The sequence below is a fragment of the Bufo bufo genome, chromosome 7 (assembly GCF_905171765.1).
Source record: "Bufo bufo chromosome 7, aBufBuf1.1, whole genome shotgun sequence".
Classification (NCBI taxonomy): domain Eukaryota; kingdom Metazoa; phylum Chordata; class Amphibia; order Anura; family Bufonidae; genus Bufo; species Bufo bufo.
In genome coordinates, this window is record NC_053395.1 from 192275645 (window position 1) to 192291817 (window position 16173).

The window sequence follows — 16173 nt, forward strand, 5'->3', positions numbered from 1 at the left end:
CACAACAATAGACAATCACAGTCTTCTTAAACTAACAACACACAAAAATTTAAATGTTACCATGTTTTTATTGAACACACCATGTAAACATTCACAGTGCAGGTGGAAAAAGTATGTGAACCCCTAGACTAATGACCTCTCCAAGAGCTAATTGGAGTGAGGTGTCAGCCAACTAGGGTCCAATCAATGAGATGAGATTGGAGGTGTTGGTTACAGCTGCCCTGCCCTAAAAAAAAACACACCAGTTCTGGGTTTGCTTTTCACAAGAAGCATTGCCTGATGTGAATGATGCCTCGCACAAAAGAGCTCTCAGAAGACCTACGATTAAGAATTGTTGACTTGCATAAAGCAGGAAAGGGTTATAAAAGTATCTCCAAAAGCCTTGCTGTTCATCAGTCCACGGTAAGACAAATTGTGTATAAATGGAGAAAGTTCAGCACTGCTGCTACTCTACCTAGGAGTGGTTGTCCTGTAAAGATGGCTGCATGATCACAGCGCAGACTACTCAATGAGGTGAAGAAGAATCCTAGAGTGTCAGCTAAAGACTTACAAAAGTCTCTGGCATATACTAACATCCCTGTTAGCAAATCTACGATACGTAAAACACTAAACGAGAATGGATTTCATGGGAAGATACCACAGAGGAAGCCACTGCTGTCCTAAAAAACATTGCTGCACGTTTACAGTTTGCACAAGAGCACCTGGATGTTCCACAGCAGTACTGGCAAAATGTTTTGTGGACAGATGAAACCAAAGTTGAGTTGTTTGGAAGAAACACACAACACTATGTGTGGAGAAAGAGGCACAGCACACCAACATCAAAACCTCATCCCAACTGTGAAGTATGGTGGTGGGGGCATCATGGTTTGGGGCTGCTTTGCTGCGTCAGGGCCTGGACAGATTGCTATTATCGAAGGAGAAATGAATTCCCAAGTTTATCAAGACATTTTGCAGGAGAACTTAAGGCCATCTGTCCACCAGCTGAAGCTCAACAGAAGATGGGTGTTGCAACAGGACAACGACCCAAAGCATAGAAGTAAATCAACAACAGAATGGCTTAAACAGAAGAGAATAGGCCTTCTGGAGTGGCCCAGTCAGAGTCCTGACCTCAACCCGATTGAGATGTTGGGGCATGACCTCAAGGAAGCGATTCACACCAGACATCCCAAGAATATTGCTGAACTGAAACAGTTCTGTAAAGAGGAATGGTCAAGAATTACTCCTGACCGTTGTGCACGTCTGATCTGCAACTACAGGAAACGTTTGGTTGAAGTTATTGCTGCCAAAGGAGGTTCAACCAGTTATTAAATCCAAGGGTTCACATATTTTTTCCACCTGCACTGTGAATGTTTACATGGTGTGTTCAATAAAAACATGGTAACATTTAATTCTTTGTGTGTTATTAATTTAAGCAGACTGTGATTGTCTATTGTTGTGACTTAGATGAAGATCCGAACACATTTTATGACCAATTTGTGCAGAAATCCATATCATTCCAAAGGGTTCACATACTTTTTCTTGCAACTGTATGTATATATATATATATATATATATTTATATTTATATTTAAAGGGGTCAGAATATGACAGCAAAAAAGCCAGGGAGAAAGAAATGCCCATTGAAAAAACCAAATGTCTCCTCCTCCATGTACCAATGGTCTAAATTAGGCTACATTCACACTAGCGTTAATGTTTTCCGGTATTAAGATCCGTCATAGGGTCTCAATACCGGAAAAAAAACACTTCCGTTTTGTCCCCATTCATTGTCAATAGGGACAAACGTAACTGAACAGATTGGAGTGCTCCAAAATGCATTCCATTCCAATTGATTGCTTTCCCATACCGGAGAGCAAACCGCAGCATGCAAGACGGATCCATCATGACTCACAATGCAAGTCAATGGGGACAGATCCGTTTTCTCTGACAAAGTTGGACACAATAGAAAACGGATCCGTCCCCCATTGACTTTCAGTGGTGTTCATGATGGATCTTGGGTATGTTAAAGATATTACAACCGGATCCGTTCATAATGGATGCAGATAGTTGTATTATCAGTAACGGAAACGTTTTTGCTCAACCCTGCCGGATCCAGCAAAAACACTAGTGTGAAAGTAGTCTTAACATATCAGGTGACAAAAACAGCAGGGGACACAGTGGCAGAACGGAGGGGTATTTTAGAAAAAAAATATGCTTGCATCTGTAGGGGCCGCGCTATCTGGTAAACATACCAGTTTGTAAACCATAATCCCTCGAAAGGTTTAAGGATGAGACAAATTTATCAAATGTGGCAAAAAGCACATCAACGTGGACTCAAGCAAAACTGACTTTAAATATTCCCCCAAAGACTTTTACTGCTGTAGTCTAATATGTTTAAAGGGGTTGGCTCATCTTATACATTGGCGGCATATGGCCAGAACGGAGCCTGGATTGCGCATGCACGGCCGCCCTTTCTAAAATAGCGTTCTCGGCTATTTTCAGCATTCCCATCAAATTGAATGGCAATGCACACTGCGCAAGAGCAGTCACCGCTCCATTCCCTTCTATGGGGCTGCCGGAAAACCCTATATAAATGAAAGACAGGCAGCCGCACATGCTGCGTCCGCTCTTCTTCACTTTGTGGGCTCGGTTCTAGAGATCAGACATTGGGGGGGGATTTCCTAGAGATGGGCCAACCCCTTTAGAGTTGTATGCTGTATTGAACCCATGCTTTTCTCATCCAGAAGGACCATGTGCCCGCTCTTTTGGGTATGGCCACGGCTTACATGATATTAAAGCAAACCCCAAGGGCGAGGAACCAGTTGAAAAGAATTTCTAAAATGAACTGGAACCCAACAGACGCAGAGGAGTTTGAAAAGAGTCTGCTGCTTCTGGCCGACATTTACATTCAGTCAGGAAAACACGACATGGCGGGAGAGCTCCTGAAACGCTGCCTCCGTCATAACCGGGTATGTATGAAAGCGAGTGGGTTTATGGCACCTCGTACTTTGGATTTTGCACATACAGGTTAAATCCTCATTTTGTTGAAATTTGCCAGGGATTGTTAAAATGCATTTAAGGGAACTGTAAAAACTAATTTCCATGTCCATGACTGTAATAAAAATTAGGTTTTCTCATAATTGACTCTAGATAGAAAAAAAACGATGACTAGCGAATCAGAAAAATGCCTTTTATCAGAGCAAAGAAGAATCCTCTGAGGGCGTCTAATGTTCCCTTTCCAGAAGCAATTACCCTGACAATGCAAACTGCCGACCGACTCCTTCTCATTCGTAACAGATTTCAACTCCCAAAAAAAAAAAAAAAAAGCTCATTGGTATTCAGTTTATGTGATGCTCCATATTATTTACACTAATCCCTGCAACATATTGTGGGCTCTGTAGAACTCTTCTTGGTCTTCATGTCGATGAATGGAAGAGAAGAAATTACAGCTTGACTGCCACCCTTTACATTTTTTCGTGGTCGCATAGATGAATTTCCCTCCACATGAATGCTACAATAGTGTTGTCCCAATATCAATAGAACATGTTCCAGTTTCCAGTGGGAAAAAATTTGTCGCACTCCAGTGGGTTTAAAAAATAACAGAACCGATACTTCATCGATTGTCCGCCGCTCCCATTTCGATGCTGCCCGAGTCCCCACTGGTCTCTACTTCCTGGTCCTCTCTCGCACCGAGGAAATATCTGCTCTGCCAATCACTGTCTGCAGCAGTAATGGGCTGAGTGGGCATGTCCTGTGTCGCAACAGGACCAGAAATCGGAGACCAGCAGGGACTCGGACTGCATCTAAACAGAAGCAACAGTGAATATCAGTTCTTTTTGCGAAAAAATTCTGGAGCTTCTTTTCTTCTTCATCCCTTGGTCAAGTTATTGTTCAGTTCGGTGCTGGAACAAATGCTGCTTTACCAGAATTTCTGGATTAGCAGAGGACAGCTCAAATGACAGGGCTTGTCCGGCCTGGGAGCCAACAACCCCTGGAGTCCTTCCCTGTGCCCCTTAACATAAAAAACCCCACTCACCTGTCCGTGGTCCCTGTGCTGCTCTGTTCCCAGCTGCTTCTTTTCCCCGCTGGACCAGGAGGCTGATTGATCCTGCGACCACTGTATGTATGATTATCACAACTAGGCAGAAGTTAACCCTTTATAACAAATCTGCTGTATATTTTTAATAAAGACCAATTGAAAAAATGATTTTAAGTCCAAAATGAGTGAAATGCAATCAAATGTGTACATAGCCTTTAACCCCCTTCCCGACATGTGACGTACTATTATGTCACATGCCAGGTCTTTAAAGCAGGGGCCCGCTCCGCCATAGCAACCCGGTCCCTGCAGTTTCCTACAGCAGATACTGGCAGAGCTAATGTCCACGACCGGCGGTAATGCTGATCAGTGACATTTAACCCCTCAGATGCCATGGTCAAACCTGACCACGGCATCTGAGCATGCTGAAAACCGGAAGTGCGCGCTTCCGGATATGCGGCGATCAGGGGAGCTGGAACTTGTGTGCAGCAGCCTCTGTCATAGTCTATGACACGAGGCTGCTGCACAGTCTTTCCTATGGAGCCCTTGCCTGTAATAGGGCTCCATAGAAAAGTGCATTGGAGTCTATGATAATAGCTATCAAATGGTTCCCTATGGGTAAAAAAAATAAATAATAATTATTATGAGAAATATGTATTTCTCATAACTATCTCTTATATCTATCTATTGCATAACTATCTATCTCATATTTATCTATCTCATATCTATCTATCTATCTATCTATCTATCTAATATCTATCTATCTATCTATCTAATATCTATCTGTCTATCTATCTATCTATCTATCTATCTATCTATCTATCTGTCTATCTATCTATCTATCTATCTATCTCATATCTATCTATCTATCTATCTATCTATTTGTCTATCTATCTATCTATCTATCTCATATCTATCTATCTATCTATCTATCTAGAAAAGAAAATTCCACGCTGCTCCCAAAAGTTGTTCAATGCAACGTTTCAGTCCTCTTACCAGGAGTTTTCTCAAGCATTATAAAAATACTGTGTGAGAAAACTGGTAAGAGGACTGAAACATTGCATTGAACAACTTTTGGGAGCAGCGTGGAATTTTATTTTCTAGTTACTTGATGCTGGATCACTTCCACAGCTGCTGGCACTGCGTCATTCACATTGCTCCTGCTGTGCCACTTGTGTTTAATTTTTGTTGGATATCTCCTATCTATCTCATATCTATCTATCTATCTATCTATCATCTATCATCTATCTATCTATCTATCTATCTATCTATCTATCTATCTATCTATCTATCTATCTATCATCTATCTATCTATCATCTATCTATCTATCTATCTATCATCTATCTATCTATCTATCATCTATCTATCTATCATCTATCTATCTATCTATCTATCTATCTATCTATCTATCTATCTATCTATCTCATACCTATCTATCTCATACCTATCTATCTCATATCTATCTATCTATCTATCTATCTATCTATCTATCATCTATCATCTATCTATCTATCTATCTATCTATCTATCATCTATCTATCTATCATCTATCTATCTATCTATCTATCTATCTATCTATCTATCTATCATCTATCTATCTATCTATCTATCTATCTATCTATCTATCTATCTATCTATCTATCTCATACCTATCTATCTCATACCTATCTATCTCATATCTATCTATCTATCATCTATCTATCTTTCTATCTCAAATCTATCTATCTATCTATCTATCTATCTATCTATCTATATCCCATATCTATCTATCTATCTATCTATCTATCTATCTATCTATCTATCTATCTATCTATCTATCTATCTATCTATCTATCTATCTATCTCATATCTATCTATCTTTCTATCTCATATCTATCTATCTATCTCCTATCTATCTATCTAAAATTATGGAAGAAAGGCAGCAGTCTGACTTCAGTGAAACAAGTGGATTCCTTTATTCACCCAACACGCAATACCATTGAGTGTTTGGGTGAATAAAGACATCCACTTTTTTCATTTTTACTTGCATTTTTATATATTTTTTTTTTCATATTTCTTTCTATTTGTTATTTGCTTTTTTACTTTGAATTCAGAAAACACATGGGGCCAGATTTATCATTAGCTCAAGTTAGAATAATGGAGTGAAAAAGTCGGAAATTTTTGCGCAATCGCTTAAACTGCACAAAAATTAGCGACTTTTTTCTGCTCTGCACTATGCTCGCCAGTTTTCTGAAAGTGGGGGTGTTTTCTTATGTAAATGAATCTCTAGACAGATTTACTATTGCGACTATTTAAAAAGTCGCTAAAAAAATGCGCAATTTCACTCCAGTGAGGACCATGCTTATTTTATGAGACTTTTTAATAGAACATGCGACTTTTTTGTAAAGACGTGCGACTTTTTTAAAGCTGCTTACTGACGTCAAACCACATTTATCACAGTCTTAAAGAGCCGATCATAAATCTGACTGGGCTAAAACTGACTTTAGCCATATGTGAAAGTGGACTGAGCTGTCAGAGTAATGATAAATCTGGCCCATTATCTCCATGTCCCTGCTGTCTGTATATACAGAGCACTGGTAACGATGACTTTTTTCAGGTGTTTTCTGATTATTTAAGAGAGTTAAGCAAGTCTCCTGAGTAAACTTGCTAAGGGAAGCACACTTAGGGCTCATGCACACAAATATGTGCGGCCGTTCCGTGCGTTGGAGACCACAATTTGCGGTCCCCAATGCACAGGCACCATCTAAGCGGTTGCCGCAGACGGATCCAGACCCATTCAACTTGAATGGGTCCGTGATCTGTCCGCACCGTAAAAAATAGAACATATTAAATTTTTTTTGCAGTGCGGAGGCACGGTCAGAAACACCACGGAAGCCCTCTGTAGTGCTTCCAAGGGGTTCCATGTCTCCGGTCCACACTGCTCCTTCTGGATTGTGGACCCATTCAAGTGAATGGGTCCGCATCCATGAAATGGCGAGCACACGGTCGATGGCCATAAATTGGAGATGAGCAACGGCCGTCTGCACGAGCCCTTAGGCTGAGTTCACACTTCAGTTATTTCCATCAATTATTGTGAGACAAAACCAGATGCACATCAAAAACACAGAACAGGAGGAAATCTTTCCATGATAACTTATCTCTGAGCAGACTTCACTACTGGTTTGGGCTCACAATAACTGATAGAAATAACTGACCAAATGACTGAAGTGTGACCGGGGCCTGACCTGCTTCCTGACACTGGCTCTCGGCTCCGACCTCTGCTCAGGTTCCTCGATATCATCATCCATTTTGACGCTGCCTGCAACCTATCATGGGCCACGGTGGTGACTTCTCCCCTTGAGTCAAGTGAATAAATGTGACTGTTGATACAGTACTTCAGAATTTGGGGCCCCGCTTTTAATTTCGCTCAGGGCCACATTTTCTCTAAAACCGGCCCTCTGCAGGAACAGAAAACCAGGGTAGGATGCTGCACATGTGAACCTTCCTTAACCCCTTAAGGACGCAGGGCGTACCGGTACGCCCTATTTCCCGAGTCCTTAAGGACCAAGGGCGTACAGGTACGTCCTGACTTAAATTCGGAATTCCGGCGCCGCAGGGGTTAATCGGAACGGGACGCCGGCTGAAATCATTCAGCCGGCATCCCGTAACAACGCAGGGGGGGGTCATTTGACCCCCCCGTATCGGCGATCGCAGCAAACCGCAGGTCAATTCAGACCTGCGGTTTGCTGCGCTTTTTGCAGTTTCTGATCGCCGCGGTCCCTGACCGCGGGGATCAGAAACTTTAGAGTGGCTAAAATCATTATTTTTCACCCCCCCCCTGCACCCCTGCACGATTTTATGCCGGAGGGTGGTGCGGGGGGGGTGTCGCAGGCGGTGGGGGCGTTGCGGGAGGCGGGCGGTGCGGCAGGCGGGATCGCGATCCCCCGCCCGCCTCCCCATGAACGATCGTTGGCTTCTAGTGGGTATACCAGGGTGCCAGCACATTGCTGGCACCCTGGTATAAACGGCTGACATCTGTGAAGATGTCAGCCGTTTAACCCTTTCCATACCGCGGTCCGTACGGACCGCTGTATGGAAAAAGTTAACTGTCATTGGTCAGGGAGCTCCCTCCCTCTCCATCGGGGGGCTGCTGTGCCTTTGCAGCCCCCCGATGGAGAGGGAGAGAGCCCCCAGAGAGCCCCCCTCAGCCCCGTCCTTACCCTTCCCCGTCTGCGAAGTTCTGAGCAGACGGGGAGGGTTCCCATGGCAACAGGACGCCTGCTCAGGCGTCCTGCTGTCCATGGTGCTGAACAGATCTGTGCTAAAAGCACAGATCTGTTCAGTGTAAGTAAAATACAGTACAGAACAATATATATTGTTCTGTACTGTATTATACAGACACCAGACCCACTGGATCTTCAAGAACCAAGTGGGTCTGGGTCACAAAAATGTAAAAAAAAGTGAAAAAAGTTAAGATAAAAAAAAAAACATTTATCACTGAATAAAAATTAAAAAAATAAAATAAACTACACATATTAGGTATCGCCGCGTCCGTAACGACCTGATCTATAAAATGGTCATGTTACTTTCCCCGCACGGTGAACGCCATAAAAATAAAAAAATAAAAACTATGAGAAAATTGAAATTTTGCCCACCTTACTTCCCAAAAAAGGTAATAAAAGTGATCAAAAAAGTCGCATGTACGCCAAAATAGTACCAATCAAACCGTCATCTCATCCCGCAAAAAATGAGACCCTACTCAAGATAATCGCCCAAAAGCTGAAAAAACTATGGCTCTTAGACTATGGAGACACTAAAACATGATTTTTTTTTTTCAAAAATGAACTCATTCTGTAAAACTTACATAAATAAAAAAAAAGTATACATATTAGGTATCGCCGCGTCCGTATCGACCGGCTCTATAAAAATATCACATGACCTAACCCCTCAGATGACCACCGTAAAAAAATAAAAATAAAAACAGTGTAAAAAAAGCCATTTTTTGCCATCTTACGTCACAAAAAGTGTAATAGCAAGCGATCAAAAAATCATATGCACCCCAAAATAGTGCCAATCAAACCGTCATCTCATCCCGCAAAAAATGAGACCCTACTCAAGATAATCGCCCAAAAACTGAAAAAACTATGGCTCTTAGAATATGGAGACACTAAAACATTTTTTTGGTTTTAAAAATGAAGTTATTGTATAAAACTTACATAAATAAAAAAAAATGTATACATATTAGGTATCGCCGCGTCCGCGACAACCTGCTCTATAAAATGACCACATGATCTAACCTGTCAGATGAATGTTGTAAATAACAAAAAAAAAAAACGTGCCAAAAAAGCTATTTCTTGTTACCTTGCTGCACAAAAAGTGTAATATAGAGCAACCAAAAATCATATGTACCCTAAACTAGTACCAACAAAACTGCCACCCTATCCCGTAGTTTCTAAAATGGGGTCACTTTTTTGGAGTTTCTACTCTAGGGGTGCATCAGGGGGGCTTCAAATGGGACATGGTGTCCAAAAAAACAGTCTAGCAAAACCTGCCTTCCAAAAACCGTATGGAATTCCTTTCCTTCTGCGCCCTGCCGTGTGCCCGTACAGCGGTTTACGACCACATATGGGGTGTTTCTGTAAACTACAGAATTAGGGCCATAAATAATGAGTTGTGTTTGGCTGTTAACCCTTGTTTTGTAACTGGAAAAAAAATATTAAAATGGAAAATCTGCCAAAAATGTGAAATTTTGAAATTGTGTCTCTATTTTCCATTAAATCTTGTGCAACACCTAAAGGGTTAACAAAGTTTGTAAAATCAGTTTTGAATAGCTTGAGGGGTGTAGTTTCTTAGATGGGGTCACTTTTATGGAGTTTCTACTCTAGGGGTGCATCAGGGGGGCTTCAAATGGGACATGGTGTCAAAAAACCAGTCCAGCAAAATCTGGCTTCCAAAAACCAAACCGCGCACCTTTCACTCTACGCCCTACTGTGTGCCCGTACAGTAGTTTACGGCCACATATGGGGTGTTTCTGTAAACGGCAGAGTCAGGGCAATAAAGATACAATCTTGTTTGGCTGTTAACCCTTGCTTTGTTAGTGGAAAAAATGGGTTAAAATTGAAAATTAGGCAAAAAAATGAAATTCTCAAATTTCATCCCCATTTGCCAATAACTCTTGTGCAACACCTAAAGGGTTAACGACGTATGTAAAATCAGTTTTGAATACCTTGAGGGGTGTAGTTTCTTAGATGGGGTCACTTTTAGGGAGTTTCTCCTCTTGGGGTGCATCAGGGGGCTTCAAATGGGACATGGTGTCAAAAAACCAGTCCATAAAAATCAGCCTTCCAAAAACCATATGGTGCACCTTTCACTCTACGCCCCGCTGTGTGGCCGTACAGTAGTTTACGGCCACATATTGGGTGTTTCTGTAAACGGCAGAGTCAGGGCAATAAAGATACAATCTTGTTTGGCTGTTAACCCTTGCTTTGTTAGTGGAAAAAATGGGTTAAAATGAAAAATTTGACAAAAATATGAAATTCTCAAATTTCCTCCCCATTTGCCAATAACTCTTGTGCAACACCTAAAGGGTTAATAATGTATGCAAAATCAGTTTTGAATACCTTGAGGGGTGTAGTTTCTTAGATGGGGTCATTTTTGGGTGGTTTCTATTATGTAAGCCTCGCAAAGTGACTTCAGACCTGAACTGGTCGCTAAAAATTGAGTTTTTGTAAATTTCTGAAAAATTTCAAGATTTGCTTCTAAACTTCTAAGCCTTATAACATCCCCAAAAAATAAAATATCATTCCCAAAACAATTCAAACATGAAGTAGACATATGGGGAATGTAAAGTCATCACAATTTTTTGGGGTATTACTATGTATTACAGAAGTAGAGAAACTGAAACTTTGAAATTTGCTAATTTTTTTCAAATTTTTGGTAAATTAGGTATTTTTTTGTGCAAAAAAAATAATTTTTTTGACTTCATTTTACCAGTGTCATGAAGTACAATATGTGACGAAAAAACAATCTCAGAATGGCCTGGATAAGTCAAAGCGTTTTAAAGTTATGAGCACTTAAAGTGACACTGGTCAGATTTGCAAAAAATGGCCTGGTCCTTAAGGTGAAAATGAGCCCGGTCCTTAAGGGGTTAAAGGGACCCTGTCATCAGCTTTATGCTGACCGTACTGAGGGCAGTATGAAGTAGTGACAGAAATGCTGATGTCAGCGATGTGTCACATATCAGCTAAAAGTAAGTGGTTGCTGAGAACCAGCATCATAATCACTGCAGCCCAGACCTTGAGAAGAGTCAGATCTACCTGAGAAGAGTCCTGGTTATTCCTAATCTCCCGCCCATCTGCCCATCTGCTGATGATTGGCAGTTCTCTCCTGGAGAGAAAGGGAGAAAACTAGGTATTAGACTGTCAGCCATAAGCAGGTGGGCAGGAGAGCAGGAATTCATGAATAACCAGGACTCTTCTCAGGTGGCCGGGACTCTTTTCCAGGCCCAGTCTGCAATGATTGTGATGTTGGTTCTCGGCAACCACTTACTTTTAACTTATAAATGACAGACCTCTGAAATCAGCTCACCTGTCTACTCTATACTGCCGTCAGTATGGGCAGCATAAGGCTCTATTCACACGTCCGCAATTTCGTTCTGCATTTTGCGGAACGGAATTGCGGACCCATTCATTCCTTTGGGGCAGCATGATGTGCTGCCCAGACACGGAATTGCGGATCTGCACTTCCGGGTCCGCACTTCCATTCTGCAAAAAAATAGAACATGTCCTATTCTTGTCTGCAATTGCGGACAAGAACAGGCATATTCTATTAGTGCCGGCAATGTGCGGTCCACAAAATGCGGAACGCACATTGCCGCTTTCCATGTTTTGCGGATCCACGGCTCCGTGTATCCGCAAAACACGTTGCGGACGTGTGAATGGAGCCTAAAGGTGATGACAGGTTCCCTTTAACTAGTCACTGGCAGGGGGGGCTCGCCGCTGTGGCCAGTGATTGGCTGAGTAGGTAGTCCAAGCCATTTCCTGTATGTCCCCAGGCAGTGCAGAGGAGCCGGGGAATCTGTGAGTAATGATCTTTAACTCCCTCCACCCTCATTTTTTTATTTATTATTATTATTCCCCCGGAAAACCCCCAGTAAGGGAATTTTGCTGTACAAAGGATAAGCTAAATGCAGAAAGTGGAAAGTGAAATTATAGTAATTGTAGAAACAACAGGTCTTAATTCACCCTCTGCTCTCTCACCATTGCTCTTTTGTTCCAGTCCTGCTGCAAGGCGTATGAATACACTGGGTACATCATGGAAAAAGAACAAGCCTATAAAGATGCCGCCAGCAACTATGAGCTGGCCTGGAAGTACGGGAACCAGACAAACCCCACAGTCGGTAAGGAGGAATGACGCCATAGGCCTGGAGATCACAGGCTGCGGACAGAATTACTAATAGTCATCTAAAAGGGAGGTCCAGCTTTATACTCCAGGCCACCAACAGACTGTGTAGTCTAGGATTTCTTGTAGTAGTATAGGGACGTGTGCTCCTCTCTGTATACAGGTCATAAGAAGAACCCTACCAAAAAGAACCCTTTTTTTTCTAGGATTTAACATACATGGATGAACTTTGAGAAGTCAGTCTGACCTCTGGTACCCTACACAAGAAGGGAATGCTTTGCTCGCTCCTGCTCCTCTTTTCCATGTGGCTATGTCTGGTACTGCAGCTCCGTCCCATTCTCTGGAATCGACAAGGACCTGGTTGCCATCACCAGAGTTGTGATGCTTCCTCCTTTTTAATGCTCTCTGGGGTCTCATGGATCGGCCTGTGATCCAGTGGCATTCTCAACTGGAAAATCTCATTCCAAAATAAATGACCCCTGTGAAGGGTCCAAATACTATAGGGTCCAACCCCTTTAAAAGGAAGCTATCATTTTATAAAACATATAGAGAGCTGTCAGTGGTTTTGGTCTGTGAAGGTACGAGTGCTGAGACCCCCACAATCACTATCATGAGGGGTGCAACCAGTCTGCTGATCAATTTGCCCCTTTCGTCTTTGCTTCTATTTGAGGGCTCTCGGAGCTCTTCTGATGTCAGGTGAGAAAAGGATCGGGCATGTTGAGTTTCAACACCCAATCCTTATAGTCTATAGTAGGGATGGCCAACCTGCGGCTCTCCAGCTGTTGCAAAACTACAACTCCCAGCATGCCCAGTCTGCCTACAGCTATCAGCCTACAGCAGGGCATGGTGGGAGTTGTAGTTTTACAGTTATCCCCTATCCACAGGAAGGGGGATTACTAACAGATCGGTGGGACCCCCAACAATCCTAAGAATGGGGGTCCTGTTCCTATAATCTGGTGGAGCAAATATCATGAAGTACAGAGCTCAACTATTTCTGACGGTCCCATAGAGAATGACTGGAGGGGCAGGGCACATGCTTGTCCTGCCACTCCATCAGATCGAGGGCACAGCAGTCAGACCCCCACCAATCTGTTAGCCATAACCTATGCTGTGGATAGGTTGTAACTTTAGAACTTACGGCATAACCCCTTTTAGGTACAACTCTGTGACACAACAGTGCAGGTCGGGGCACTGGACCTATGAAGATCGAGTCCTTATCCTGATACCTAGAACCTGTATCTGTCGCTGCCGTGTGCTCTATTCAGATAACGTATGTCTCGTCATTTTTATTTTCAGGGTACAAATTGGCCTTTAACTATCTGAAAGCAAAGAGATATGTAGACGCAATCGATGTTTGTCACAAGGTAAGATCATTTCTAGATTTATACATAAAAAGTGTGATATCTCACTGACATGATGTCTGCTAAACCTGCAGTGCAGCGGGGGCAGGGTGGTATGATCAGGGATAAGTGTCTGGGCTGGGGTCCCTGGCGATCACAAGAACAGGGGCCCATGCTGCTCAGGCTCCTGCCAATCGGACACGTATCCTTTATTCTGTGGATAGGGGAGAAGTCGTCTTCATAGGACATGGATTATGAGATGCCAGATTAAAGGAAATTCACAGCACAACTATTTCTAATTGAATATATTAAAATGATATATTTTATATTTCAGTCACCGTACGTTTCCTCTCCTCAACAGGTCTTAGAAGTCCACCCAACGTATCCAAAAATAAGAAAAGACATTCTTGACAAATCCAGAGCTGCGCTGCGGAATTGAGGAGATATCTGGAAACTATTAGAACGGTCAGGACTGAACAATCCAGTCACTCGCTGTATGGTCCAAGCAGGGTTCTGGTCTCATCCATGCAGGGTCTGTACTGAAGCTACTTTTGGGAATGTGCCGCTTCATGGATTTAATAAGCCTAGGAATGGACGAGAAGACCAAAAAAAAAAACAGGACGGCGTGTGTAACGGAGTCATAGTAGTTTTGCACAAAATAAAAAAGTAGAGATACGGCTTAGCTAAAATGGTAGAGCTTAGCTCATCTGGCCCCCATGGCAGACTGCCTCCCAGCAGTGCAATCCTCGCCTGGGAGAGGTGCATCATAACAAGGTAAAAATGGGGGAGATACCTAGGGCAACCAATCAGGCTGCTGCTTTTATTTTTTAACAAGATTTTGCACACTGAGAATTGGAATTTGATTGGTTGCTGTAGTAAGATCCTCTGTTTCCTCTGCACTTGCCACATTTTGATTAAAGAGGACCTCTAGCCTCTCCTGACATGCCTGTTACAGTAACTACTTGCATTCCCCTTGTAATAACAATTCTGGAGCATCTATTGCTATGACTCTATGTTGTGCCATTCCTTTATTATTCCTGCTAGAAGTTATAAATTTTGGAATTTTGTTAGAAGCTTGCAGTAAATGTACGGATGGGGGTTACCAGTTAGGGGGGGGGGGGTGTCTCTGAACAATCTGACACTGGCAGCAGTGATTGGACAGTCAGAGACATATCATCTACTAGTAACACCCTGCAGTACCTTTGCTGCATTTTTTTTTTACTTCTAGCAGGAATAATGCAGGAATGACACAGCACAGAATCATAAAAATAGATGCTCCAGAGTTATTACATAGAAACATAGAATGTGTCGGCAGATAAGAACCATTTGGCCCATCTAGTCTGCCCAATATACTAAATACTATGGATAGCCCCTGGCCCTATCTTATATGAAGGATGGCCTTATGCCTATCCCATGCATGCTTAAACTCCTTCACTGTATTTGCAGCTACCACTTCTGCAGGAAGGCTATTCCATGCATCCACTACTCTCTCAGTAAAGTAATACTTCCTGATATTACTTTTAAACCTTTGCCCCTCTAATTTAAAACTGTGTCCTCTTGTGGTAGTTTTTCTTCTTTTAAATATTCTCTCCTCTTTTACCTTGTTGATTCCCTTTATGTATTTAAAAAATTAAGTAGTTACTGAAGCAGACATGTCAGGAGAGGTTAGAGGTCCTCTTTAAGCTTATGGGACAAAGGGCCAATGGAAGGAGAACATAAGGGAAATAGCGTGTTTTTTTTTAACATTCCAACTTTAGTGTCCTTTTAATTTGGATCTAGGTGTAAAGTGTAGATCCTGTGGGATCTGAGCCAGGTGATAGATGAGGAGTCAGACTGATAGCATTATCTGTCATCAGGATCAACCCTATTAAACCAGGCATGATGCCTGGTAGTGTTGATCCTGATGAGTAAAATGATTCAGAGATGTAGCACTTTTCAGTCGTACGTAAATGAGGTCTTCGGTGCACATCAAACATAAACATAAAAACTAAAATGTATTTTAAATAGCCAAAGGTGTACTTGAAGTCCATACCTGGCCTAAAATAGAAGTAAAGCCAGTCAAAATGATCTTCTGATACGTCATGAAAACATTAGAAAGGTGACTCTGATTTACATCAACCACAAGTGATTTTTAGAATGAAAAGGGTTTTAAGGAGTCGATGTCCCCTTTGTTACTCTGTTACTGAAGCTCTGAAGTTCTCATATAGGTCTTTTGTTCGGTAGTGGCCGATCGATGCTGAAAAAAATAAAAATAATATCCAAAACATATCCATAGATCACTGTTCACCTGACGGAGGCCAAAAGAGTGTTCTTTTGGACGCCATCGGGACGGTATATGTCGGCATACCCTCTTCTGTTTTATGTAATACCTATACTGCGCAGTAGACCTGTAAGGGCCTGTTCACATCTGCGTTGAGCTTTCCATTCTTCTGATCCGTCAAC

General features: G+C 42.2%; 1 protein-coding gene across 1 annotated transcript in view; it reads left to right on the plus strand.

Annotated features, from left to right (window-relative positions):
- TTC21B (tetratricopeptide repeat domain 21B) overlaps positions 1–15113 on the plus strand; it is a 91624-nt gene extending 76511 nt beyond the window's left edge. Inside the window, exons 26-29 of the mRNA XM_040440285.1 lie at positions 2720–2944; positions 12269–12389; positions 13688–13755; positions 14093–15113. Of these exons, the coding sequence (XP_040296219.1) occupies positions 2720–2944; positions 12269–12389; positions 13688–13755; positions 14093–14170 (492 nt within the window). The 3' untranslated portion in view covers positions 14171–15113. The remainder of the gene's footprint in view (positions 1–2719; positions 2945–12268; positions 12390–13687; positions 13756–14092) is intronic.
- Positions 15114–16173: the final 1060 nt, after the last annotated feature.